The sequence below is a fragment of the Leucoraja erinacea genome, chromosome 6, assembly GCF_028641065.1.
Source record: "Leucoraja erinacea ecotype New England chromosome 6, Leri_hhj_1, whole genome shotgun sequence".
Lineage (NCBI taxonomy): Eukaryota > Metazoa > Chordata > Chondrichthyes > Rajiformes > Rajidae > Leucoraja > Leucoraja erinaceus.
Window position 1 is genome coordinate 50,509,306 of NC_073382.1, and position 27,317 is coordinate 50,536,622.

Below are 27,317 nucleotides of genomic sequence, written 5' to 3' on the forward strand. Positions count from 1 at the left end.
TGAACACGTGATTTGATGCCTGCCATCTGGGGCGGGTTCCATGTGTACACGTGATAGATGTGGTCCGCCATCCGCTCATGGACATATGTCCTGGCCCCTTAGTAGAAAAGGTTGCCGACCCTTGATTTACACGAATTACAAGTTGTGTGGCCAACCAATTTGAGATAGTCCTTACATTCCAATCTAAACAATCTTCCTGGATTGAAGGTAACGAGAAAGTGCTGTGTGGGGGGTAGGTTGGAAAGTTCAGATTGCATTCGAACAGGCTGGTTAAACTTTTGAGGTGGGTTGGCTTAAATAAAAATGTTATCGCATTAACCTCTGGGGTTGGTTCCACTCTGTCAGGGCACACAGTTGGGAGCTGGGTCCGGGTGACCAGGCGGTGATAATTATGAGAATTTGCAGCAATTTGAACCACAGCCAAACTAGAGGCTTCACTCAGGAGTGAGTCGCAGCTCCCCAGCTGACGGGACCTGTTCTTGCTCCCTTTGAAGGAGGCGCTGCCTGCCCCAGCAAGTGGGCAAACGTGGAGCCAACCCGTAATATTAGTGGGAGCATTTTCTCAGTCAGACATTGTCGACAGTTGGGGTGGGGGATCTGGGACAGAGAGAGCTGGCGATGCCGCACAGATGGAACAGTTTAATATAGACCCATTAAAATCCGCCCTTCCGCCACTCAGCAACCTGGGCTGATCTGACAGCCCTCTCACTAGCTTGCAGTGTGCCCGATCCTAATGCAGAACCTCCACAAAACCTTTGGGCTTCGGGTAACATCTGCACAAAGAGCCTCTGCTAACAAGGGCTGGTGAACTGAGCTGTGCTGGGTAAGATGGCTGGGGGAAACGCACCGCAACCATTGCAAACTTGGAACAGCACAGACCCTCCACTCAATCTATCCAATACTAAAGGGCAGGCATTTTGCAGTTAAATGTCTTATATCAGATTGGTGGCTCCTTCACAGGGCCAACCCTGTACTCAGTTTTCCTTTGAGATGAATCTTTGCCTTAACGGTAGATTCATACCGCCTGCAGGTAAAGCATCAGCCCACATCACACTGATACATTCGCTGCCTGTCTCGGATTAAATATATTTTACACATAAATTATGAATAAAGATAAAATGTTTCAAACACAAGTACAGGGTAATATTTTCTTATTCCAGTAGCATGTCAAGTCACTTTTATTTATATAGCACATTAAAAAAAACAACTCTCATTGGCCAAAGTGCTTTACATTGGTGGGGGTACTAACGTTATACAACATTGGTTCATAGATTAAGTACATACATAAATACATACATATAGCCCTCACTCAGAGGACGTCAAGAATGGCTTGAGAGTAAAGATGAGTTTTAAGTCTCGACTTAAAGTAGTTGATGGAGGGGGCAGTTCTGATGGGAAGAGGGATGCTGTTCCACAGTCTAGGAGCTGCAACCGCAAAAGCGCAGTCGCCCCTGAGCTTATGCCTAGACCGTGGGGTGTTCAGTAACCCCAAGTCGGCCGATCTGAGGACCTGGAGGTAGTGTGGTGGGTAAGCAGATGTAGGTGGGGGCAAGCCTATTAAGGGCTTTGTAGACATAAAGGAGGATCTTGAAATTTATTCGGAACCGCACAGGGAGCCAGTGGAGAGAGGCCAGGATCGGGGTGATGTGGTCCCTTTTTCGGGTGCCCGTCAGTAGTCTCACTGCGGCGTTTTGGACCAATTGCAGGCGGGGCAGGGAAGATTGGCTGATGCCAGTGTAGAGGGAGTTGCAGTAATCTAGGCGGGAGGCGATAAATTTGTGGATGATCTTTTCGAGGTCATCAAACTGGACGAATTGTTTTATTTTAGCTATCGTCCGAAGCTGGAAGAAGCTAGCTTTAACCACGGCATTGACTTCTTGGTCAAATTTCAATGCTGAGTCAAATATCACGCCAAGGTTTTTGACGTGAGGTTTGAGTAATGGGGTAAGGCTTCCAAGGCCTGCTATCATTTTGATTGAGTCCGAGGGGCCAAGAAGGATGACCTTAGACTTACTCTTGTTTATTTGGAGGAAGTTCTGGGCCATCCAACACTTTATATCCTCGAGACAGCGGATATGGTTAAGCAGATTTGATCGTTTTTTGTGCTTCAGGGGAGATAGTTGTGTATTGTCTGCGTAGCAATGGAAGGAAATGCCGTGCCTTTGAATGACTTGGCCTAAGGGGAGCATATACATGGAGAAGAGAATGGGGCCAAATATGGAAACTTGTGGAACCCCACCGCAGAGGCTAGCTGGGGATGAGAGTTGCCTATGTTAGTAGAGAAACTCCTACCTTTGAGGTAGGAGATGAACCAGCTCAGGGCTGTGCCATCAATACCAACCCCGTACCGGAGACGATCAATTAGGATGGTGTGGTCGACAGTATCAAATGCTGCGTTGAGGTCGAGAAGGAGCATGATTGCACAGTCGCTGGAGTCAACGGTGAGCAGTAGGTCATTATGTACCTTCAACAAGGCAGACTCTGTGCTGTGGTGTGCCCTGAAATCTGATTGGAAAGTTTTCAAGATAGTATTTTTGTGAAGGTAAGGCATAAGTTGGCTTAAAATTACCTTTTCAAGGACTTTTGAAAGGAAAGGCAGTTTTGAAATGGGTCTGTAGTTGCTTGGCAAGGTGGGGTCGAGGTTAGATTTATCAAGAGGGGCTGGACCACTGCATGCTTGAAGCAGGTAGGAACAGTGCCAGTGGCCAGAGAACTGTTGAAGATGGCGAGGATGCTGGGACCGGCTATTGTAATGACATCCTTTAGAAGGGCAGAGGGGACAGTGTCGAGGGGGCAGGTGGTAGGTTTCATGGTGGTGACCAGTTTTACAAGGGAGGGTAGAGTAACGGGTTGGAAACAATCTAATTTTGAAGAACAGACCAATGAGACAGCCAGGTCACAGATGGGAGGGAAAATATTAGTTCTGATGTTCTTTACTTTGCTGGTGAAAAATGTAGTAAATTCCTCGCACGTAGCAAACACATTAAGGATTAAATGAAAATAATAAATTCTTTAACTTTTTGAATATCTCATTATTGCAGATTAATGAACTGAACTAGAACTGGCACTGTAAGTTGTGTGTGAACAGCAGAACAAGAAAGGAAGCTATTGAGTTGACAGAATTCTAGATTAATTCCTTGGTAGAATAGTTAACAATGTATACACAGTTTGCACAGCGCTGCGTTCGCTTTTTTTAAAATCCCAAATGACCTTTGACAAATTCCATGATTCCTTGCGTTTATCGAGATACCGCTCGCTTATTGAACATGCCTTGTTTTTCAAAGAACGCATGTGTACTTAAGTTTGTGTCAACGATTAAAAAAAAAATTAATAGCAATAAGATGGCAAGTAAACTTTTTTTACAAATGTTCTGGTATTTGTTTCTTGGCTAACTAGTTACATTGGGTAATCCCTTTGGTTGAGGATGATTTGCATTCACTTTGGAGTTCTAAGGTGGCTGAACATGTGTGTGTAGGAACTGCAGGTCTGGTTTATCTCGAAGATAGACACAAAATGTTTGAGTAGCTCAGCAGGTCAGGCAGCATCTCTGGAGAAAAGGAATAGGTGATGTTGCAGGTTGATAACTTTGCATTTGGACTAAATGTTATTCCCTTATCACGTACACTGTAAATGGCTCGATTGTAATCATACATTGACTTTCTGCTGACTGGGTAGCACACAACAAAAGCTTTCACTGTACCTTGGCACATGTGACAATAAACTAATCCTTTTCAGACCGAAAAGGTATTTGTGTCCATCTAAGATGGCTGATATGATTGTGATTTACGAAGTATACGGTTTAGGGGTGTTGGGTGCTCCCGTTTGAATGATATTCGTGAGTTCTAAAAGTATGCTAACATGCAGGTAGTTCCAAAGCTCTGAATATCCTCCGAAGTCTGTTACAGTAGGCATGGACTAAAAGTCAGCCTAGTACCGTGTAGTCAGAGTGAGAGTTATATGAAGCCTTGGTGAAGATCCTGAAAAGGGAGTACCAGATGATCTCACTGATTCAAATTACCGCAAAAGATAATATTCAAATATCTATTATGAGTCAGAATATTCAAAGTAGTGTGAAAACAGGCACCAAGGTGGATGTTTTTTTTTAAGTAACCAAAGGAGTGGCAATTGTGTTCACAGTCATCTGGTAATGTACCAAATGCAATCTAATTGTAATTATTTGTTAAGAGTCATAGACAATAGGTGCAGGAGTAGGCCATTCGGCCCTTCAAGCCAGCACCGCCATTCAACGTGATCATGGCTGATCATCCGCAATCAGTACCCCGTTCCTGCCTTCTCCCCATATCCCCTGACTCCATTATCTTTAAGAGCCCTATCTAGCTCTCTCTTGAAAGTATCCAGAAAACCTGCCTCCACCGACCTCTGAGGCAGAGAATTCCACACTCACAACTCTCTGTGAGAAAAGGTGTTTCCTTGTGTCTGTTCTAAATGGCTTACCCCTTATTCTTAAACTGTGGCCCCTGGTTCTGGACTTCCCCAACATCGGGAACATGTTTCCTGCTTCTAGCGTGTCTAAACCCTTAACAATCTTATATGTTTCAATAAGATGCCCTCTCATCCTTCTAAACTCCAGAGTGTACAAACCCAACTGCTCCATTCTTTCAGCATATGACAGTCCCGCCATCCAGGGAAGAAATAAATATTATGTAGATGATTTAGTCTACGTAGGTGGCATTAGGAAGGTGGTGGTTACTTTGGTTACCCAATGTTTGTTTAGGATAAATAATGACTCCAACCAAGAGTGGCAGTGATGAGAGAGTTGAATGGCAACTGCCTACATGCCTGACATCTTAAGGTAATGTTACCAACACTGGCAGTATATAATCTATATACTTTTAAAACTCTGTGTGCGTGGGTGTATGTCATTTTGATTTTGCCTTTGATTCATTACTCCGCGAAAACCAGACGCAAAAACGCCGAGATTTTTACCATTTTGCTGGCGATTTTACTTTTACATTCGCAAATCCACTCCTCATTAAATTTAGTAATTTTTCTGTACATTTTTAATAAAATCCTTCCCCCCCCCACACTCATTTTTTTGCCTCTCACTGGCCACCTTCTAATCGCGTGCCCCGCGCGACCATAATGGCTGCTGCCGCCCGGGTCTCCTCCACTTCCCCCCCCCCCCCCCCCCCCCCCCCCCCCCCCCCCCCGCCCGGCTCACTCTGGTCACGCTGGTAGAAGCCTCAGATCGGCTGCTCCCCCCGCTGCTGCTTTTCTCCGTCCTCGGTGGCAGCCCACAGGCTCACTCAAGATCATGCCCGCCCGCCCCACCCCCCCCCCCCCCCTCCCAGGGTCAGGGTCTCACAGTCTCTGATGGGGCCGCTTTCACAGACTTAACCGTGAGTGGCCCCCGCGTTTAACCAGGTCTTTGGGAACTCGGCATCTGATGGGGGCGAGGAGGCTTCCAGAGGGAAGGCAGGGACAACTTAGAATTCAGCAGCAGAGTGGATTCATTCCACGGTGAGTTCAGTTCGGTAACAACCCCCCCTCTCCTCCCCACCTCCTTTTCCCCCCTCACCCCTTCGCTCCTCCATGCCCCCCTCTCCATGCCCCCCTCTCACCCCTCCCCCCCCCCCCCCCCCCCTCCCCCCCCCCTCTCACCCTCCCTTCCCCCCACCCTTCCCCCCACCCTTCCCCCCCACCTCTCCCCTCCCTTCCCCCCCACCTCTCCCCCTCCCTTCCCACCCTCCCTCCCTCTCCCCTCTCTCTCTGTCTCTTGCCCCTCTCTCTCTGCCTCTGCCCCTTCTCTTTCTGCCCTCACTCTCTACCCCCCCCCCTCTCTAGAAGCACCGGCGAGTTGGGGGCAATGCGTCAGTAGATAGGACCGTTGTGGGGTAAAAGGAGCAAATTGATAATATTAATATAATATCAAGGGGGTAATTAGCATGTGTGTGGGGGGTAGTTAGTGTGTGTGACGCCACTTGCTGCCCCCCCTCCCCGCAACTGCACGTTGGAGGAACAGACCCAACGGGTCTGCACTTGGTCTAGTATAATATAAAATAGAAGAGCTAGAAATTGGTACCTAAAGTAAATGGGGTACGGGGAGAAACTAATGGAAAGAATCGTCTGGCTATAATTGGATCGTCAGTAAAAAAAAAAGTATTGTTCCACTGATTTAAGGAAATGGAGAAGAATTGTTATAGATGGTCAATTAAACAATAAATTACTGGATAGATTTTGGATGAGAACTTGATGCATCACAGGTAAGTACTGAAGATCTAATTGTATTCTTCATTGTGATTAAGTGAAAACATGACAGAATGAATTCAAACAGTCATGGGGGAAAATATTAACAAATTTAGAAGCTGGCAGTGGAAGCATTTTAGAAAATGGGAGTTAAAGATGGTGCATTACTTTAAAAGATTTTTTGGGGCAATGCCTTCACATTGGATAGGTTGGGTGAGTGGGCAAATGCATGGCAGATGCAGTATAATGTGGATAAATGTGAGGTTATCCACTTTGGTGCCAAAAACAGGAAAGTAAACTATTATCTGAATGGTGGCCGATTAGGAAAAGGGGAGATGCAACGAGACCTGGGTGTCATGGTACAACAGTCATTCAAAGTAGGCATGCAGGTGCAGCAGGCAGTGAAGAAAGCGAATGGTATGTTAGCATTCATAGCAAAAGGATTTGAGTATAAGAGCATGGAGGTTCTACTGTAGTTGTACGGGATCTTGGTGAGACCACACCTGGAGCATTGCGTACAGTTTTGGTCTCCTAATCTGAGGAAAGACATTCTTGCCATAGAGGGAGTACAGAGAAGGTTCACCAGACTGATTCCTGGGATGGCAGGACTTTCATATGAAGAAAGACTTTAATAGACTCGGCTTGTACTCGCTAGAATTTAGAAGATTGAGGGGGGATCTTATAGAAACGTACAAAATTCTTAAGGGGTTGGACAGGCTAGATGCAGGAAGATTGTTCCAGATGTTGGGGAAGTCCAGAACAAAGGGTCACATTTTAAGGATAAGGGGGAAGTCTTTTAGGACCGAGATGAGAAAAACATTTTTCACACAGAGTGGTGAATCTGTGGAATTCTCTGCCACAGAAGGTAGTTGAGGCCAGTTCATTGGCTATATTTAAGAGGGAGTTAGATGTGGCCCTTGTGGCTAAAGGGATCAGGTACGGGATACTGAGTTGGATGATCAGCCATGATTATATTGAATGGAGGTGCAGGCTCGATGGGCCGAATGGCCTACTCCAACACCTATTTTCTATGTTTCTATGTTTCTATTACATTGGTTAGACATCTGGTTTACTGTGTATTGTTGTAGACACTACTCAGAAGGACTTACAAATTTACAAAACATTACCAAAGCTTATTTTATATAGCACAATAATCAAGACTTTCATTTCCTAATTAAATTCATTTTAGGTTTTTGAAAGCAAATGCCAGAATGATTGGGCAGATCAACAGAACATCACAGTGAATGGAAAACCAAAATGCCATTGTGTTGGAATGATTTTTACACAGAATTGTGTACATGGGGAAGAACGGAAGTAAGTAAGTTATTTGTGTATATTGAGGGATCAAGGAAATAATCTGAAAATGCCTTGTTTAGAAATGATAATTAGAATAAATACACGGGTGATAGAGTGAGGTGTCCTGATAATAGAAAAAGTTATTAGAAGATATTATTTTAAGTAATTTGGGCATTTTTCAGATCATTGAAGGTTAGTAAATGACTCTAACCAAGATTAGTAGGTAAAGCATAATAGCTCTAGTATATTAATCCTTATTTTATTGAATGTGATCGTCCAATTAAAATGAAAGATTCTAGTGCTTGCAGTAAAATTTATTAAAGCACTCATTTAACAATCTAGATTTAATAATAGATTTGTCTTTACATCAGAAATGTTTTATTTTTGGTTAGAATGTTAGAAAATGTTACAAAATTTTGAGATTTAAAAAATCAAGTCTGCAATTTATCCCATCAGAAAAAGCATAAAAAGAAGTTTAATTTGACACCTAATTCATTTTCATATCTTCAGTATTAAAAAAGATTAGGCCATTTTCATACTCGGAAATTAGCATCTTGTTCCTTATTGCTTTTCCATTGACTTAACACAAAAGCTGTGATCAAGGACAGTCAAAAGCCCATAACTTTCTTAAAAATTTAGAGAACTGAAATAAATTTTCAGTTATTATAGATTGAAGCATTCTGAAACAAATATTAAACAATCTTTCTTGGATGACCTGAAATTAAAGCATATAATTAGTTAGTTACCCAATTGCAGCTAGTTACAAATTTCATTTACTAGATCTAACCATCTATCCATTTCTTAATAAAAGATTAACATTTTTTAATAGCCTAAGTGTCCAAATAACATTCACACAAGAATTCACAATATAACATGATTTTAAAATCTCATTGTCATGTAAATATAGGCCAAATGGAAGGAATTTAGTGTTTAATTCCCGCAAATTAATGGCCATTTTAACCATCTTACGAGTGGGTTTTTGAGAAACGCGATCGTTTGGAACGTTGCGGTTGCGGTGAATTTAAACCCCGTATCGGCAGGAAAAATACTGCCGGTTCGTATGGGTCCTAAATCACCGTTTTGCAACGTAAAATGTGGATTAAAGGCATATTAAGAAGCACTTTTATACATAAAATAAACGGCTTTCCTTTACCTGTCCTGTACGTGAAATCCGTCCCCGTTGTCGGCGTTGACGGCTTTAGAAGCTGATTTTTAAATTTCTCCAGCGCTGAACTTGTCGGGCGATTTAAAAAAAAAAAAAAAATTCACAGAACGGCCGTCGGAACAATTCTTCAGCAAAAGCTTGTACTCCGAGAAAATATATCCAGGACAGGTAGGAGAAAAAACACACTTTAACCTCGCCCCCTCCCCTCAAAGGCGCCAAAGTCGCGCAGACGGCCAGTGGCAGAACTGCAGCGCCCCTGAAGGTAAGTTTTGTAACATACCTATAGAAAGAGGGCCATGAGAAGAAATTCACCACCATTATTTTATTTCCCACCTAATAAGGTTAAATCAATTTTTTTCATTGATGGTATACAAGTAACATCAGTGGGACAAGTGGGTCATTGTAATGGGTTATGTTATAGTAAGTAAATATTGACCTATGGAGTCTACTGGTACTGAAGTCTATAACATATCAAAACTATCTTCAGCTTGTCATTCATCATGTATTTGGGCAATGGGTAGTAAGTATCAACGTTAAGATAACAAATGTTATTGCAGGGTGGGTGTTACAAGTTGCTCTGATACAAAGAAATAATGCAGCTGCTAAACAACACATTTATAAATGTTTGCCCATTTATAAATTTGTCTCAAGCACATTTTGTCTCAAGCTTCTTTGTCTCAAGCACATTTCCTGACATCAGCCATTATCTACTTATTTTCAATCACTGACTTTGCAGACATCAGCACTTCTGGCAAGCAGAACTTCCAGCAAGTACAATTTGATTAATTTCTGACACAAAAATCTTTACCTGCTTCTCAATGAAACAAAATGCATCCACACCATTTTAGAAATTGTGCATTCCTGACTCAAAAGCAAAGGAAGACAAAGTGCCGGAGTTACTGCGGGTCAGTCGAGTGGATGTTTTGAGTTGGGATTGTTCAGCCTGATTGTTGGAGGGAGAAAGGTAGAATAGAGGATGGGCAGGACAGAGCTTGGCAAGTGATAGGTAGATAGAGGGTGAGGGGGGAGGGTTGATTGGCGGGTGATTGGACAAATACTAGAGATGAAAAGACAGTAAGAATAGAAAAGATCAGATTAGAGGAGGTGCACATGAACATCTCTTACTTGGAAGAACAGGTGATGTCCCAGGCAGGCGGTATAGGGAAAGGTATTGCAACTCCTGCAGGGGCAGGGGAAGGTACCTGAGGAAGGGATGGTTTGAGTGGGGAGGGATGAATGAAGCAAGGAGTTGCAAAGGGAGCAGTATCTGCAGAAGACAGAAAGGGGTGGGAATCAGTAGATGTGACAGGTGGTGGGATCTTTGAAGGTTGCCGAAATGCCTTCCAACCTCCTCTACTGCATTCAGTTTTCCTGATGTGGCTTCCTTTGCATTGGTGAAACCAAGCCTACACTTGGCGACCATTTCCATGAACACCTGCTCTATCAGGCAGTGTACGGGGAGAGGATGGACAAACAACATTGAGAAACTTCAGGTTGGAAATGCCCCTTGGCAGGACTAGGAAATAGAGAACTAAAAGTGAGTCGTGTGTAGAGAACGTGGGGATAGAGATGGGATAAAGAGAATACCTGTAGATTGATGCCAGGGCTGCTGTGGGAATTAGTTATTAATGAAGTAGTTTAAGAATGACATTTTTTTTGGACAACATGTCATAAGCCATCTAAATTGTCTATATTTTGTGTTATTCTCTCTCCATGATTTTTATTTTTAAACTAAATATTCACAACAGTTTGAGTCACATGTATTGTGCAAAAAAACAATAATTTTGATTATATTTTGAGTGGATGTTTCTGGATTAATTTATGGGAATTAAACATTAAATTCCTTTCATTTGGCCTATAAGTTCATGACAGTGAGATTTAAAACTCATGCTATATTGTGAATTCTTGTGTGAATGTTATTTGGACACTTAGGCTATTTAAAAATGTTAACCTTTTCTTAAGAAGTGGATAGATGTTTAGATCTAGTAATTGAATTTAGATGAATTGATTAAATTGATTTGATGAAACTGATGAATATGAATTTCTTGTTGGGTATTTACTATTTGTTTTAGCGTTTAACTTTATCTATAATAACTGAAAATGTCATTCAGTTCTCTTAATTTTTAAGAAAGTTATGGGCTTTTGACTGTCCTCGATCACAGCTTTTGAGTTAAGTCAATGGAAAAGCAATAGGGAACAAGATGCTAATCTCCGCGTATGAAAATGGCCATAACTTTTTAAATACTGAAGATATGAAAGTGAATTAGGTATCAAATTAAACTTTTTTTAACGCTTTATCTAATGGGATAAATTGCAGACTTGATTTTAAAAATCTCAAAATGCTGTAACATTGCTACATTGTATCATTTTATTCGTTGTCGGGCATTGATTAATTTAGTTTAGTGTATTATCACGTTTACCGAGGGACAGTGGAAAGTTTTTGTTGCGTATTAACCAGCGCAGTCAGCAGAAAAACGAGACGTGATTACAATCGAATTCTCCAGTGTACGCAATAAATGCCATAACATTTAGTGCAAGATAAAGTCCAGTAAAGTCTGATTAAAGATGGGCGGCGGGGGGGGGGGGGGGTTTGGTCTCCAATGAGGTTAGATAAATAATATTCATAATAATCGCCTAAAATACATAGATTCTCATTTGGTAATTACTCTACTCTTCCTTAATTTTCCAAATAAAAATCAACTTGCATTTTATCCATCCGGGTGAAATGTAAGTGTCTGAGGCCAATAAGATCTTTGTCTGAGGCAATCCGAAATGTATAATGCCGAAGGTGTAATAACACGGAAATGATACTGACTCCATCGAATGTAAAACTCTAACGATGCCTGGCTCACATATGAATCATCTAAACATTTTAAGAGTTTGCAACCATCGGTGTACGTTGCAGAGGCGAAGGATTTATCTTTGAGAGATTGTACTTCTCGAAAGCAGGCGCCAAGGATAGGACTACAATCCCAGAATGCTCAGAGTCGGTACACATTGCGCAGTGCTGACCAAAGATCATAGAGCGGACCGTTGGTGCTGACGGCGGGATAACGTTTCAAAATGGCGGCAGATTTGAGCGTGGCCCGGGACTGTTGGGATTGTCCGTTAAACTGTCGCTCGTGCGCGTGCTAGCTGCAGGCTACGCTGCACAGAAACTAAAGGAAACGATTTAATACTCGGATTGTCAGTCAGCCCTGGGTTAAACTGAACGACTGCAGTCGTGCAAATTGAGGTTTGTTATGGTGATGCGTGTTTTAATGTTGACGAGTACACTTGTTGACGGTAATTGGAAATATGTAAAATAATGTTGGAGATACTGAGATCGACAACAGCACGGAACTTATTACTTTCAGCAAAATACCGTGCTAGAGGACCTAGTGCTACTTTAATGCAAGGAGTGTTGTGAGGAAATCAGATTCATTTAGAGCCTGGATCAGTGTTTGAGACTAAAGATCTTATAGCTATAAGATCTTTGCTTGAGACTATTATGTTGTGGCCATTGCGGCAACGTAGTTGTGAGAGGGACATGACTGGTAGCTCAGTCATTGCTCTGCGGTTTTGATGTTTCAGATATGAAAGAGAGGGTGACAAAATAGGCGGAGGAGTTTTGCTACTAAACAGAGCGACTGTCAAGGTAACATTGGGAGCATTTGTCTGCTGAGACAATTAGGGGTAGATCTTATAGCAATGTTACAAAATTTTGAGATTTTAAAAATCAAGTCTGCAGTTTATCCCATCAGATAAAGCATAACAATAAGTTTAATTTGACACCAAATTCACTTTCATATCTCAAGTATTAAAAAAGTTATGGCCATTTTCATACCCGGAAATTAGCATCTTGTTCCCTATTGATTTTTTACAAAAAAGCTTGCTTGGATAGTCAAAAGAGTTTTCTTAAGGAAAGATTACTTTTTAAATAGCCAAGTGTCCAAATTTCACAAATAATTCACAATATGCTCATGATTTTAATATCTAATTTACATAATTTATAGGCAGATGGAAAATTTAGTGTTCAGGTGTATCTAAATAAATGCCCATTTAAATCAGCTTCTAGTGGGTTCATGTGAACGCGCCAGACCGTGACAGCACGCTGATTAGTGCCCTCAAATGCCGAGAAAAACTACTGCGGGATATAAAACCCAAATTCCTACTCGCTATAGATAACTTGAATATAGGGTTATATATATGCAATAAAAATAAGGTACATACCTTTAATTGGGCTTTATAAAACCCTGGGGCTGCGAGAGGTTGCGGAATCTAGTTTTAAAATTATGAATAACTTGGCCAATAAACTTAATAATACTTTTGTTGGGAATGAGCCTGACCACTTGACTGGTGTTACAGTGGAAGAGCGTTAGCAGTTTGGGGTGTGCGTTTTAAACACACCCCCTCCATACAGCGCCAAAATCGCGGACCTGTCTGTGGGCAGATTCCCAATGACGATTCAGGTAGGTTTTGTAACATACCTAGATCTTAGAAATAAGAAAGGTACAACCACTGTAATGTGATTGTACTACAGTTCGCCCAATAAGAAGCGGCATGTGCCGGATCAGATATATAGACATTTTACTGAAAGTTGCTGAAGCAGCAGAGTTGTCTTAGTGAATTACTTTAACTTCCAGCGTTTATTGACTGGTACTTGCTCAGTGCCAAAGGCCTAGGCAGATCAAAATTTGTGAGGTGTATCTAAAGGGGTTTCTTGAAACTGTATGTGGATAATCCAACCTGACTACACAGGACCTTGTCATGTTGTTACTTGTGGATGGAGCACCAAGGCAAATTCCTTGTATGTGAATACTTGATCAATAAACTTACATACTTGTGGGCTGAGAACCAAGGCAAATTCCTTGTATGTGAATACTTGGCCAATAAACTTACTTACTTGTGTTGCGAAATGAGCCTGACCACTTGACTGGTGTTACAGTGGAAGAGCAGTTTGGGTGTGGTCATCGCACCTCCATAAGGTTTATGCAACTGGACCGCAATCAGTAAGAATAAGTGATAAAATATACTCCATGATAATTCTCAACACTGGTGCCCCACAAGGATGTGTTGTCATGCCTTAAGGGCCTGTCCCACGAGCATGCGCCCTGTGCATGCGGCAAGCGCGCGACCTAAAGGGCCTGTCCCACGAGCATGCGACCTGCATGCGGCAAGCGCGACCTAAAGGGCCTGTCCCACGAGCATGCGACCTGTATGCGGCAAGCGCGACCTAAAGGGCCGGTCCCACCAGCATGCGCCTACATGGTCGCTTGATTGTACGGCCAAACGGGGCCGGCACTTCTCGATCTCCGGAGCCGTATGGTTTTGTGAAAAGCTAGCCTCACCGATAGTGGGGCTCCGAAAACAAACAATGTTGAAAATGGAGGCAACAGGCCTGAGATCGAGCGCCCAGTTATATGCCGTGTTTAGGGCACCTCCGCGCGGCCCCGCTTCTAGTTTGTCGCGCTTGCCGCATGCAGTACGGCTCAAGCGACCACGTTAGGTCGCGCTTGCCGCATGCTGGTGGGACCGACCCTTTAGGTCGCGCTTGCCGCATGCAGGTCGCATGCTCGTGGGACAGGCCCTGAACTGTACTTCCTTAACACACACGATTGCGCAGCCAAACTCTGCACTAACTTCATCGACAAGTTTCTAAGTGTAAAATAACACTTGACCTGGTCCAGCCACATTGATGTTACAGACTACAAAACACAGTAATACATCTACTTCCTCAAAAATGTAAGAACATTTGGCTATTCCCGAATGACTCTTATCAATGTCTACAGATGCTCCATTGAAAATATCCTATTGGGATGCATCACAGCTTGGTGTGAGTATTGGTCTGTCCAAGACCGAGAAATTACAGAAAATTGTGTTTGCAGCCCTGTCCACCTCACAAACATTCCTCCCTCTACCCCCCAACCAGTGACCACGCATACACTTAACGTTAAAAACATAATCAAGGACCACTTACACTTCCATCAATCTCTTTTTTCCCCCTTTAGATGATTTGCGGTAAAATAATTAAACTCAGCATTGCGAAAAAGCATTCAAGATACTTGCTGGAATGTTTCAAAATGGTTGAAGAAACTAGGTTTAGATTTGAATTGTGAATTTGAAAACTAATAACTTTTTTTAAACTTTGGCAGGTAATTATTTGTGCAAAATTGTGAAATGCTGGGTACTTCAAAGCAAGACTTGAAATTTTCTACGTGATCCAGATAATTTGATGGAGACTTCTGAAATGTCTGTGATTATTAACAGCCAGGGGCAAAACTTCTTAGCTGAGTGGACAACGAATGCTACTCGTGCGGGAGTAATACTGAATCCTCCTCTTAATTTCAATGATGTGTACACCTCCCCTCAGGAGTGCGGAAGTATAAATGACTCGTTCACTACTGAGTTTGCTCCACTACAATTCTCAAACAACAGTAGTTGCTTCAGCTTGGATTCTCTTTGTAATGAGCCTGTTTTGGCAGTATCCACGCAGAATGGAAATGAACAATCTGTTTTTGATGGTGCATTGTCTTCAGATCCTTGCCCAAAAACAACACAGCATACAATTTCTTCTCAAAATGGTTTATTATCCTGTAACAATATGGCAGGGAAGTATGCTGATGTATCTAATAATGACCTCATGCAAAGACTTGAACAGGTCTGTACATTGAAATCTACTTAATCTTATTCTGTACATTGCTATAATTTAACAAACTATTGCTCAGTGCCATAGGTGGCTGCTATTTGTATACATTGTGTATGCAAGCAAAGAATCTCACTGTCTAGTAACATGTGGCAATAAAGTATTCCTATCCTATCCTATCCACAATGGTGAAAGATCAGAATTTAGTTGAGAAGTGAATTTCTATAATTCTCTCTAATTATAACTAAAAACATTTACAATGATTCACAGAAAAAAATTTCAACTGTAATTTTGTGTGCAGTATCTTTGTTATACATTTAATGCAGCTCTCTTTCATTTTCTTGCCTACTTTCTCTAGTTCCTTGCTCCCTTGTTTAAAGATCCTAATTCCCATTAATATGTGTGGTTCAGCCCTGTCAAAAGTTGGTCCTTGGATTCATCTTCAATCCGAACACCTGAGTGAATAATCTCAACAAATTTTCCATGGAATACTGACCTGTTGTCTAAGGTGGTATTATTTTGCTGAGGCCTAACAAAGGCCCCATCTGATGTTCCAGGTTATTTAAAAGACTGCAGCACTATTAAAGGACAGGCTTACTAATCAACCAACACCCATACGATATAATATTAGAAATAAGATCACAAGACGCAGATATATCACTACTATAAATTGACCCATCTCAACAACATTTGTATATCTGGAGAACGGACATTTCATATTTTCCAATGTTTTTTTCTGTTTATTGCTCTTAATATTTCTTTATTTTATTTTTATGTAGCCTTGTTTAATTTGATGATTGTCATGTACTGAATTTTACCTGGTTCATTATCAAACAATCAATACTTAAAATTTAAGAGCAACAAATTACTTGTACGGCTTTAACACTTTGGGCAATAATAATTAGATGCTAATTTTGTAATTAAAGTTAAGAGAGTGGCAACAGGAAAGGCAAGAGCAACTGAAGAAACAGCATCAACAGCAGCTCCAGCGATTGGTAAATGAACAGCAAACACTACTTGGTCTTATGGGTACCCAAGGATACACAGGTAGCAATAACTGCATCATATTAAAAGTAGATTTAGATGTGTTATCCTTGGTAAATCATATGATGATGGCAGTATGATTATGAAATATGTTTGAAGTTGTGGAAGGGTGGCAGTGAATAATTGTTTTCAGGCTGGGGTAAGGATGCAGTGATATTTATAAAGGATTGATGTTAGGATTACTTTTCTTTAAATACACTTTAATATTGAACTTTGTAATGGTCATAAGCCACTGCTTATAAGGAGATAATCAAGAAAGTTCTGAATTTATTAGATTAATTTATTTACATTTGTTTAACATGACCAATGATTCCAGAAATTATTCCTCAGTTTTAGGTGAAGAGATTGCAATGCAGTTTCAGTAATGAACTATTCCTGAATATTTATATATTCCAGTTTTCAGTCACTTTCCAAGTGGATTTAAAAAATCAAGAACTATTCCTGACTTTCTTTTTAAAAATTTGAAACTACAACATATATAATTCGTGTCCATTCAATATATAATTCAAATAACATGTCAAGTGGCAAAGTTTAAGATAGCTTTTCCCTGAGGGACCTTCGAGGAGCTGTTTTGAGATCAAGTGTCATGTAGATGTTGTCTAAATAATCGCAAATTCTCAATTATTTTTCTCATTACCTGTTCTGATTTTGAATTACATGAACATGTGACATCCCCTTGACTACCTATTTAGTCCTTTTGGTGTCTGCCTTGACTTAAGACACTTAAAGAGTAGGTTTCAAAATGCAATCCTTCAAGATCACCAGTGTAGTGAATTATTTATATTTTCCTATTTTCAGTCACATTAAGAGTGGATTCAAAACGTAAAGGCAAAAAATGTTAAATTTTAAATGTGTTCACTGGTGCATTTCCTAAACAGAATGATTAAAAAAAACTTGTATATATGTGGGTGTCTTGCTCTTTTTATTTTCCAGAGACTTTAAGTAGCTTGGATGATATTGAAAACAAAATTCCATTAAAAGTTGTCCTGCAACAAGAAGCACACATGGCACAAGAGAATGCTTTCCCTGAGGGTAAGCAAATATAGCATGCATTAACATTGAGGTTGGGCATAAATAACATTTGCTCTAAGAAATTAATGTTGTCGTAAATCTTTAGAAATGAAGATGTATCTATTTAGTATTTAGGTATAAAAGTTTTGTATTTATATTATAGAACTGAAAATATCTGCAATATTCTTAATTATATCTACTCTTGAATCTAAGAATATTGCAGATTTAAAATTCATTATTTTACTAAATACTTTGACATTTGTAATACAAATCCATTGTGGCGGCAGCCTAAACAGGGCCACTCATGCTCGAACCCTCGTCAGGAGATATGAGGGCTGGCACGTGACGTCATGGGCTAGAGGGAGTGCCCTGATACAAAAGCACTCTCACCACGAGACCTATCGAGATAACCGGCAACTGAGCACGAGGGAACAACCTTCGTTCAGCTGCAACAACATTGTATTATAGTTAGTGCACCAACTACCACCGAATAAATGACTCTTTACATCGGCCTGACGACTCATCGTTATTCGCCACGTATGGTGCCGCTACACTGGTGACCCCCGACTGTCCGAATTGAAATTTGGACTGCTGAAGCACGCAGCCTCGGGAGACATGATGTCTGCAGCCGGATGCCCAGCCCTGCAGAACGATGCTGAAGCCAACCTGGCCCTGCAGTGAGGTATGCCGCCTCTTCCCCACAAGCTGCTGCTCAACGGAGCTGAGAAGACGTCGCTGCTGCAGCTCTCCCGCTCCCGGCAACTAGGCGGGCCGCCGTGCTCCCCCGCATGACCTGCCCGGAGCCGACCACTGGAGCGGAGAGGCCTTATCAGCCGCCGCTGCTCCACCAGCTGCTGCAGGAGCTGTGGCCTTAGCAGCCTCCTGCCCCACAGCAACACCGACGCACGCCCAACGGCCCGGGGAGCAGAGAGAGAGAGAGAGTACCTGCTGCTCATAATTTAAGGATAAGGGGGAAATCTTTTAGGACCGAGATGAGGAATACTTTTTTCACACAGAGAGTGGTGAATCTCTGGAATTCTCTGCCGCAGAAGGTAGTTGATGCCAGTTCATTGGCTATATTTAAGAGGGGGTTAGATGTGGCCCTTGTGGCTAAAGGGATCGGGGGGTATGGAGAGAAGGCAGGAACAGGATACTGAGTTGGATGATCAGCCATGATCATATTGAATGTCGGTGCAGGCTCGAAGGGCCAAGTGGCCTACTCCTGCACCGAGTTTCTATGTTTCTCCCGCACCCGACAACAGGCTAGGCCCACCCCCTGCACCGCACCGGGCCTCCCCGCAGACACGGCTCCAGGTCCTGCCCCGACCTCACCTCACCTGCACCGCGCCGGGCCTCACCGCGGACACGGCTGCAGACCCGTCACTGCAACAGGCCTCGTCGCGGCCACGGCTCCAAGCCTTGCACCTCACCGGCAGGCCGGCCGCTGCCCAGGGCCTAGCCACCCGATAGCTCGGGCTTACCTGGGGCGCCTGCCGAAGACGCCCTTTCTTCACCTCACCAGCATGGACACTGAAGATCCCTGGGCGCTGTCTACCTGTCCGGCCCAGGGATTCAAGCATGGCAAAATGGCCACCGCGGCTGCCTGAAACAGGCGGCCGCACGACTACAAATATGGCCGCTGCGGCCGGCCGGAAGAGAAACGCAAACTTACCGTCCACAGCGCCACCTTCCGGCCGGATGCCGTCACTGCAGCACGACCACCGGCGACAGCGCCACCGACAGGTCAGTCGCCGTCGATGCAGCCTCAACGCCGTCACAGCGCCACCTTGAAGCCGGATGCCATCACTGCAACCTGACTACTGGCAACAGCGCCACCGTCAGGACGACTGCTGTCACTGCAGACTGACTACCGGCCACAGCGCCATCTTCCGGTTGGATGCCATCACTGCAACACTATTCTGCACTATGGACAATTTGAACTTTGGACGCTGATGGCACTGTAATTTTTCTTGTTGCTGTTCATTTTGGTTTAACTGTTTTTCCACGCCCGGTTCAGGAATTGTTTTGTTTATTTTATCTCCGGCGGCTTCTGCATTAGGTCTCCTCGCATCCCTCGAGATCGCCCACGCAGAGCGTCACTACGCCCGTGGAGCCTCCGTCCCGACTCTCGCCCGGGGTGTCCCCGGCCCACGTGTAGGAGCTGCCCTCGACCGTTATTTTCCTTCCTTGTTGCCGACGTCTCCCAGCCGTTGCTGGGGGACGTATTTCTCAGGACACTCTCCCTTCGCTGGTCGAGGAGATACGGCTGTGTCTCTTCCGACCAGCGGCTTCTGCATCGGTCCTCTCGCACCCCTCGGTACCTCGGGATCAACCACGCAGAGCATCGACTGCGCCTGTGGAGCCTCCATCCCGACACTCGCCTGGGGTGTCCCCGACACACATGCAGGAGCTGCCCTCGACCATTCTATTCCTTCCTCTGGTTCTGGGGGGGGTCCTGTGGCGGCGGCCTAAACAGGGCCACTCATGTTCAAACCCTCGTCAGGAGATACGAGGGCGGACACGTGATGTCATGGGCTAGAGGGAGTGTCCTGATACAAAAGCTCTCTCACCACGAGACCTATCGAGACAACCGGCAGCTGAGCATGAGGAAACAACCTTGCTCAGCTGCAACAACATTGTATTATAGTTAGCGCACCAACTACAGGTGCACAACCTTTTATCCGAAAGCCTTGGGACCAGACACTTTTCGTAATTCGGAATTTTTCGGTTTTCGGAATGGAAGGATTTTAGCGTAGATTTTAACGGCTGGCTCAGTGGTAGAGTGCTCGGCTCATATCCGCAAGGTCGCGAGTTTGTGCCTCGATCAGAATAGGAGAGAATAGGGAGGGTTAGGCTGGGATCATTCTCTGAGAGATGATCTTAGTGCGGGAGACAAGTGTAGGAGAGGTGTACTGACTGTGTGGGCAGAACTTTGGAAGTGATTGCCCACCATTCTCAAAAGCCGCTGTGTCTCCCTGTCCCTGGGATAGCAGGGGGCGATCAAACAGCACAATACCTCCCTCCCCCTGCAACTCCAGAGGAATCCGCTCCCCGATGGGCCGCTACGGCGACAAGTGGCAGTTCGCCCACAGCCCGAGCTGCGCCACCCCAAGAACAAGACGTACCTTGCACACCATCAGCTTCTGCCCCTAGGGGGAGCGTGTTCCTCTGGAGTTGGAGCGGGGCTGGGCTGGAGTTGCTGATCTGGGATCTCCGTGCTTGCAGTGGGCCTGGGGGTCGGTGTCCCGATGAGGGGGCGCAGCTCGGGCTGTGGGCGAACTGCCACTTGTCGCCATAGCGGCCCATCGGGGAGCGGCTTCTGGTGGTCCTGACGTCTCCGGCCACCCCCCTGGACAGGAGCTGAGCCCTTGCCCCCTCCCTCTGCAACTGCAAACAACCCCACTCTCCTGCTCACCTGCAAGGGCGGTACAGTTCCCAGTCTCAGCTCCTGTACAGGGGGGTGGCCGGAGACATCACAGCCGGAGCTGCGCCCCCTCATCCGCAACCCCAAGAACAAGACGTACCTTGCACACCATCAGCTTCTGTCCCTACGGGGAGCGTGTTCCTCTGGAGTTGGAACGGGGCTGGGCTGCTGCTGGCTGTGGGTCTCTGGGATCTCCATGCTTGCAGTGGGCCTGGGGGTCGGTGTCCCGTTGGTCCTGACGTCTCCGTTGACTGGCACTGACCTGCTGGCATCCCCGACGTGAAGGCAGTGCAAAGCCCCCGCGCCGGTGCAATGGGCGGGGAGCTGGAGAGGGGAGAGAAGGGGTCACACACATGGCCGGGAAGCAGAGGGGTGTAGGTGGGGTGAAACTGAAGGGAGCGACAATCTGCTGCTGCCTGCCCGCTGAGTTAAAAAGTTCCCACGCAAGACTCACAATACACTGTGCATCGTGAGTCTACCGTGGGAACTTTTTAACTCAGCGGGCAGGCAGCAGCAGATTGTCAATTATTAACCCTCCCGCGCAATATACCCTCGCCTTCTCTTTTATGAATGGGGATTTAGTTCCCCTTTCTTCGTGGACTGACCGGAGGTTCCGCTGTCACCTCTGCGGGCCGCCCTCGGTGAACGTCTTCAAGGACCGAAAAAATGTCCGCTATTCGGAGCTTTTCGTTATTTGGAATTTCGGATAAAAGGTTGTGCACCTGTACCACCGAATAAATTACTCTCTAAACCGGCCTGACGACTCATCTTTATTCGCCACATATGGTGCCGCTACACCATATTTCTTGCATCCTTGGAATTCATTTCAGTTGGCGCTCAGTTTCAGTTGGTTAATAAATGTTTCTAATGAAGTTAGCATTGTATTTCAGAGTATGTACATGGCTAAAGAAATTACCATGTTTCATCACAGATATATGCAATCCTGTAATTTTTTTTTTTTAAAGGTGAGATTGAAGTTCACTGTGAAGAAAGTTCTGAATCAACATCTTCAAGAGAACCTTTTAATATACATCAGAGTAATAAGGATTCTAAAAGTGGAACATCAATTCAAAGCCAATCTGAAAAAGCTTATTCTGATGATCCGCCATCCTTTAACACTCTAGAAGACAGGTAAATAAACAGTTAGGAGAACATATGGCTCTGGCCAGCAGCGGCCTCTGCAGTCTGTCCGCGTTTTTATTATTTTTTCTGTCTGTGTTTAAAGTTTTTGTTATTTTTTGTTGGGGTGAGGGGGGGGGGGGGGGGAACTTTTTTAATCTCTCCCCTGCACTGGAGACCCGACCTTTTCTCGTCGGGTTTTCCGTTGTCGTCGTTGGGGCCGCAACGAGGAGCGGCCTCCAACAGGAAGAAGAAGCCGGGGACTCTGGTGCTACTCACCGTCGCCGTCGCGGGGCTGGCCGAGTCCGGAACGGTTGGAGCGGTGGAGGAGCGCTGCTGCCGCTGCTGCTGCTGCTGCTGCCGATGCCGCTGCTGAGTCGGAGGCTGCTACTGCGTACGGCGGCACCGGGAGCCCGCGGGTCCCTGGAGGGAGACCGCTTTTCGGGGCTCCTGCAACGGCGAATTCTCCCGCCCGTGTTGCGGGGTTGAAGAGCTCCTGGAGCGGAGCCTTATATCACCGCCCCGCGCGGCTGGAATGGCCGCGGGACTTTGCGCGCGCACACCGGGGGCTCCAACACCAAGACCCGGTGTGCGACCTCGCATCACCCGGCGTGGCTTTAATGGCCGCGGGACAATCGCCATCGCCAGCTGGGGGCTTTGACTTTGACTCTGACATCGGGGGGGAGAGTGCAGTGGAGAGATAAGTTTTTTTTGGCCTTCCATCACAGCTATGTGATGGATGTTTATGTAAAATGTAATTATGTTGTGTCTGGGGTCTATTTGTGTGTAATGTATGGCTGCAGAAACGGCATTTCGTTTGGACCTCCAGGGGTCCAAATGACAATTAAATTGACTCTTGACTCTTGACTCTTGATATCAAGTTTCAAATGAGTCTATTTTGTTATACTAATAAACTTGACCCAAGGCTTAATTTGCCACGTAATTAAAAACTAATAAGGTAGTTGTGCATATTTGGTGCAGTATAATTAAATTATTTTCAGTATTGTATAAGCAGACATTTTAATTAGCAGATTATGAATCTATTTTTGGAAATACAACAGTTCTACAGATATTATCTCTCCCCGATAGACCAATCAAGCCTGGAGTCAGTGGAGGAAAAAAAACATTTGAAGAGTTCCTGGAGAAGCAGATGAAAATGGAAGAACAGAGACTGCAACAACAGCAACTTGAACTGAAGCAATTACCGGTTTGTGTTTGGAACAGTAAATCTAGCCTTCTCAAAATCGGATGTACAATTGACGATTTAATGTCGCAGCAGCAACAGATAAATATTATACCTCAGAGGTGTATTCTACTGAATTATCAGAATTCAACAAATGGTATTGGTAAAGAACATCACTTAATGATGTGTTTTACTGTATTGTACTGTAAATTAAGGGCATTAACTCGGAAAACAATTTAAAGAATTAAAGAAAGATGCCACAGCAACTTCTCAATGATAGTGGAGTAACTGATTACTCCGCTTGATTGACTGGGCACAATTGCTTTAATTCAACTTTGCTTTGTTACCATATGAAGCCTTAAACTCTAAATGTTGGGAAACTCGTATGTGCTTATTTGCTATATGATTGACTCCTTCTGAATCAGATGATTTAAGTTCTTCATTAAAAAAGACACCACGTGCTGGAGTAACTCAGCGGGACAGGCAGCATCTCTGGAGAACATAGATAGTTCTCCATGAAGAGATATGGGGGGAGGAATGATAAAGGTGCAAGTCCCGGGAGGTGGGGGGGGGGGGTTCCCAGACGGGGATGTTTATTGGAAGCCTACTTAATGTTGTAATGTAATGTTGTTAATCAGGGTAGGTTTTGTTATTTTTGCTGCAGCTTATTAAAAAATTTCACAAATCATGGATTATTTTGAAATCATCGTGTAGGCAGCCACATGTAGCAGAGAAGAAACACAAAACTAATCTTGTTAACATTCATTTAAGAGGAATGATGGCCAGGAAGCTGGGAGAGTTTATTGAGGAACTGGGACACTGCTGTTGATATCTTTCCTATCTGTCTTTAAACAGAGAGCATATCAGTTTTGGTTGAAATCCAAAAAGTACTGTCTACTTGGAATAAGCCAAATTTAGACAATGTATGGAGATATGTTGTTCTGTGGGTTGGACATTTACTGCCGTTCTAAAATAATGTGGAGGAAGAGAAAAAGTTATTTAAAAATGTAACGATGCCCATACATATAATATGGATATTTCTTTTCGGGGGGGAGGTTGTGGTTTAACTGCAGCATGTTTAGATTGCACAATATAATTGTAGTGGAGAACAATGGTGCATTACAAATCAGCACATTTCTGGATAATTTGTGCTACTCTCCTGTTAACTTTATTAAATTTTGATATTAATTTCTTCAGACATTATAGGAATTTAAAATGAATTTCTGCTGTAGAAAGTTATGTCTAATATTTAATGCCTTGGAATGCTTTTAATGACTAGATTTAGTTTTTTGTATTGCTAATTAACCTTTTTACTCCTAAAATATTGTATCTGAAAAATGTCAAATTACATTCTTGCAGGAAGTACATTGTATGGTTTTAAAAATACATGGTATAACTTCTTTCTTTTCCTTTAACTCGATTTATTTAACAGATTTATTAACTGTTTCCTTAAGTAGTCATTAAGTTCTTAATCATAATCTTGTTATTATAGTTACTTCCAGAATTCTCTGAGGATAAAGGCACCAAAAATAAGTTTTTGAAGCGTGGTGAAGGACTAGCAAGATTTTCAAAAATCAAGTCGAGTAATGTAGCAACTATCAAACCCGATTGGGAAGAAAACCTAACCGACCAGGATTCTGTAAGTTTAAAGAAGCCAACTTGTCAACCGATGCTGAGGAAATTGACACTTTTAAACAAGGAAAGACATAATACCGTCTCAACCAGGATTGGCAACAAACCAAAGGCATTTGGACAAGGAAAGAACTACTCTGCACTGTGCATTAAAAAAGTAGCTGTCTCAGGAAATTGTAATGAAGATGATGTCTTCCAGTCACCTCGGCAGGCAGAGAAAATAATACATGCATCCGAAGTTCATGTTCAAAATGTCTATCAAACAGGTTGTATAAATGTGGTTCAGGAGTATGAACAAATAAAGACAAAACAAATTGGACAAGACGGTAAATCTCTGCAAAAACTAACATCAGTATGTAAAGCTGAGAGATTGCAAAAAAGTGCAGAAAATATACTTCCCACTTGCCCAACTGAAAGAGCAAAAAGTGGAGTTGAGAATTCACTAGAGAGATCATTTCAGAAAAAGGTGGAGAACTGGAACAAGGACAATGCAAAAGAAATCGTTGAATTGAATGAGTTTGAGTTTTTGGAGCAGGCAGCTGAAGAACTTTCCTTCTCCAGTAATTCTTCTTTTGTGCTAAAAATGGTACACAATGATTGGCAATACAACAAAGATCGCAGGTTGTCCTCCACCCCAATAAAATCTGTTCAACATCATAAAATGCTTGAAAGTTCACGTGATACAAAGCACACCAGAAATCTGGCTAATAGGGATAAAGAAAATGTTAAAAGTAATTGTGTGGTATTAGAGACAAAGTGCAAAAGTATTTTTGATCCACCAGTCAGCAATGAAGCAGTGAAGCAAAATGTTGAAAGTGATTCCCAAGAATATCAGTATGCTATTAGTGACACCACTTCAGATTCGGAGGGAGATCTTGATTGTACACTGACAAATGACAATAAAACACGGGTGCGGTCAGTGATCTGCAGTAGTGACAAAGAAGATGATCCTAAATCTGTGTGTGGAAAACAACCAACGGACAGTTTCAACAAAGACAAGAATATGGACACGGATCTTGACCTGTCATCTGATGATGGTGACGATGATGATGAAATGGTGACTATGATAGAAAAAGATAAACTTGGGTTGAGCCAGAAAGCAGATTCCTCTCTCTTTTATACTGCAAGCAAAATCAGCACATCTTTGCATCAAGAAAAGGTTGAGTTTGATGATGACCAAACATGGACTGACCAAGATGAAACTGAATTCATTAAGGTTGAAGATAGCTCAGCAGTGCCTGTCCATACCTCTGTATTAGTAACTCAAAGTATCTCTTCCAGTAAAGTTACTGAGGATAAAGTTATGAGAAGAAAAATTGCTTCTGCTAAAAAAGAGATTGAGTGTGAAAACTATTTGAACAAAATTGAAGAATCCCCTCCTACATCGGATCTAATCACAAGATTATTTCCTTCACTGAAACCCAAGTCAAAGCCTGAGTCTCTTCAAGGGCTGGAACAGAAATCTAAAATCGTGAATGACAAACCATCAGGTATAGTTCACATCATTTTTCATTTTGATATAAAAGTTATTTAGCATCTTTCAGGCATCTCAGATCGAGGGAAGAAAAATAATTTCCAAACAGCCACTGGTTTTAAATGTAACATCTCCAATACCTTTTTGGTATATTTAAAATAATCTGTTTTGTTTTTGGCCTGAACTTTATATGTACTCATTTAGGTTGTGGTCAGTCCATCAATGGTGATATAGAGTAGGATGGAATGGAAATTTAAAGCTGTGAAGATAAACCATGAACATCAAATTGATTGTAAATTAAAAAGGCTTCACCAGCAATTGAACTTTGCCTTTTCTCTATTGATTGGTTGCAATTCCTTTGATCTTATTTCCAAACAAGCCGGCCATACAGCACGAAAACGGTCAAATTATGTCCACACCAACCAATGGGCATTCATCAGTATTAATCTTGCCTACCGGCTCTTGGACCATAGCCATCTATACCTGTGCGATTTTTTAAAGTGCTCATCTAGTCACTTTATACATGCTGTCAGTGACTGTGCTCCTGCCACACTCTCTGGCAGTGCATTCTAGACAATCACCATGCTCGGGTGAGAATGGACCCCCTAAGGTTCCCCCAAGGTTTTTATTAGCATTAACCTAAATCTATGTCCTCTAGTTTTATTTACCCCTCATATGGGGAAAAGTGTCCTGCAGTCTAGTCTATCCATACCTCTTTTGATTTTACATACCACAATCATGTCTCCTCATAACCTTCCCCACTTCAGGGAAAACAAATCTAACCCCTCCAGTCTCCCCTCCTAACTGAAATACTCCATCCCAGGCAACAGGCCAGTTAATCTCTGCACCTTCGCCAGCACCATCGCATCTTTCCCAAAGTGTGACCAGAACTGAATGCAGTATTCCAGCTAAGTGATACACAGTGAAAAACAAATAAGCAAGACAGATTAAGTCGAACACTGAGAAATTTGGGTGGATGGGGAAAATTTGTGCAATCGGAAAAGGTTAGAAAACGTCTAACGGAACACGGCAGAAATAGATACATAAAGAGCAGCCAGTTATGAACTTGGTATCGCCCAACTTTGGTATCGCCCAACATAATTGCATTGAGTTGCTGTGTGTGTGTGTCTGAGTAAT

General features: G+C 43.3%; 2 protein-coding genes across 8 annotated transcripts in view; one reads left to right on the forward strand and one right to left on the reverse strand.

The window, feature by feature from the left end:
- Positions 1–27,317, forward strand: part of LOC129698109 (centromere protein J-like) — a 62,760-nt gene that overhangs the window by 2,228 nt on the left and 33,215 nt on the right. Inside the window, exons 2-8 of one of the 6 annotated variants that reach the window (XM_055636994.1) lie at positions 7,397–7,525; positions 14,803–15,308; positions 16,220–16,340; positions 17,271–17,369; positions 21,738–21,903; positions 22,981–23,098; positions 24,567–26,196. In XM_055636994.1, coding sequence (XP_055492969.1) covers positions 14,883–15,308; positions 16,220–16,340; positions 17,271–17,369; positions 21,738–21,903; positions 22,981–23,098; positions 24,567–26,196 — 2,560 coding nt within the window. In that variant the 5' untranslated portion in view covers positions 7,397–7,525; positions 14,803–14,882. Of the gene's footprint in view, positions 1–7,396; positions 7,526–9,549; positions 9,574–11,308; positions 11,904–14,802; positions 15,309–16,219; positions 16,341–17,270; positions 17,370–21,737; positions 21,904–22,980; positions 23,099–24,566; positions 26,197–27,317 lie in introns of those variants that run through there. The other 5 variants (XM_055636995.1, XM_055636996.1, XM_055636997.1 and 2 more) reach the window with 5 other exon arrangements.
- On the reverse strand, positions 1,233–9,395 carry LOC129698113 (uncharacterized). 2 transcript variants are annotated; one of them, XM_055637001.1, is made up of 2 exons: positions 8,657–9,395; positions 1,233–2,505 (listed from the first exon to the last, which is right to left on the reverse strand). In XM_055637001.1, the coding sequence occupies exon 2, from the start codon at positions 2,193–2,195 to the stop codon at positions 1,464–1,466; it is 732 nt and encodes a 243-aa protein (XP_055492976.1). In that variant the 5' UTR covers positions 2,196–2,505; positions 8,657–9,395; the 3' UTR covers positions 1,233–1,463. The 2 variants fall into 2 exon arrangements, 1 of the variants encoding a protein (XP_055492976.1); XR_008723618.1 differs by lacking the exon at positions 1,233–2,505 and adding an exon at positions 7,535–8,218.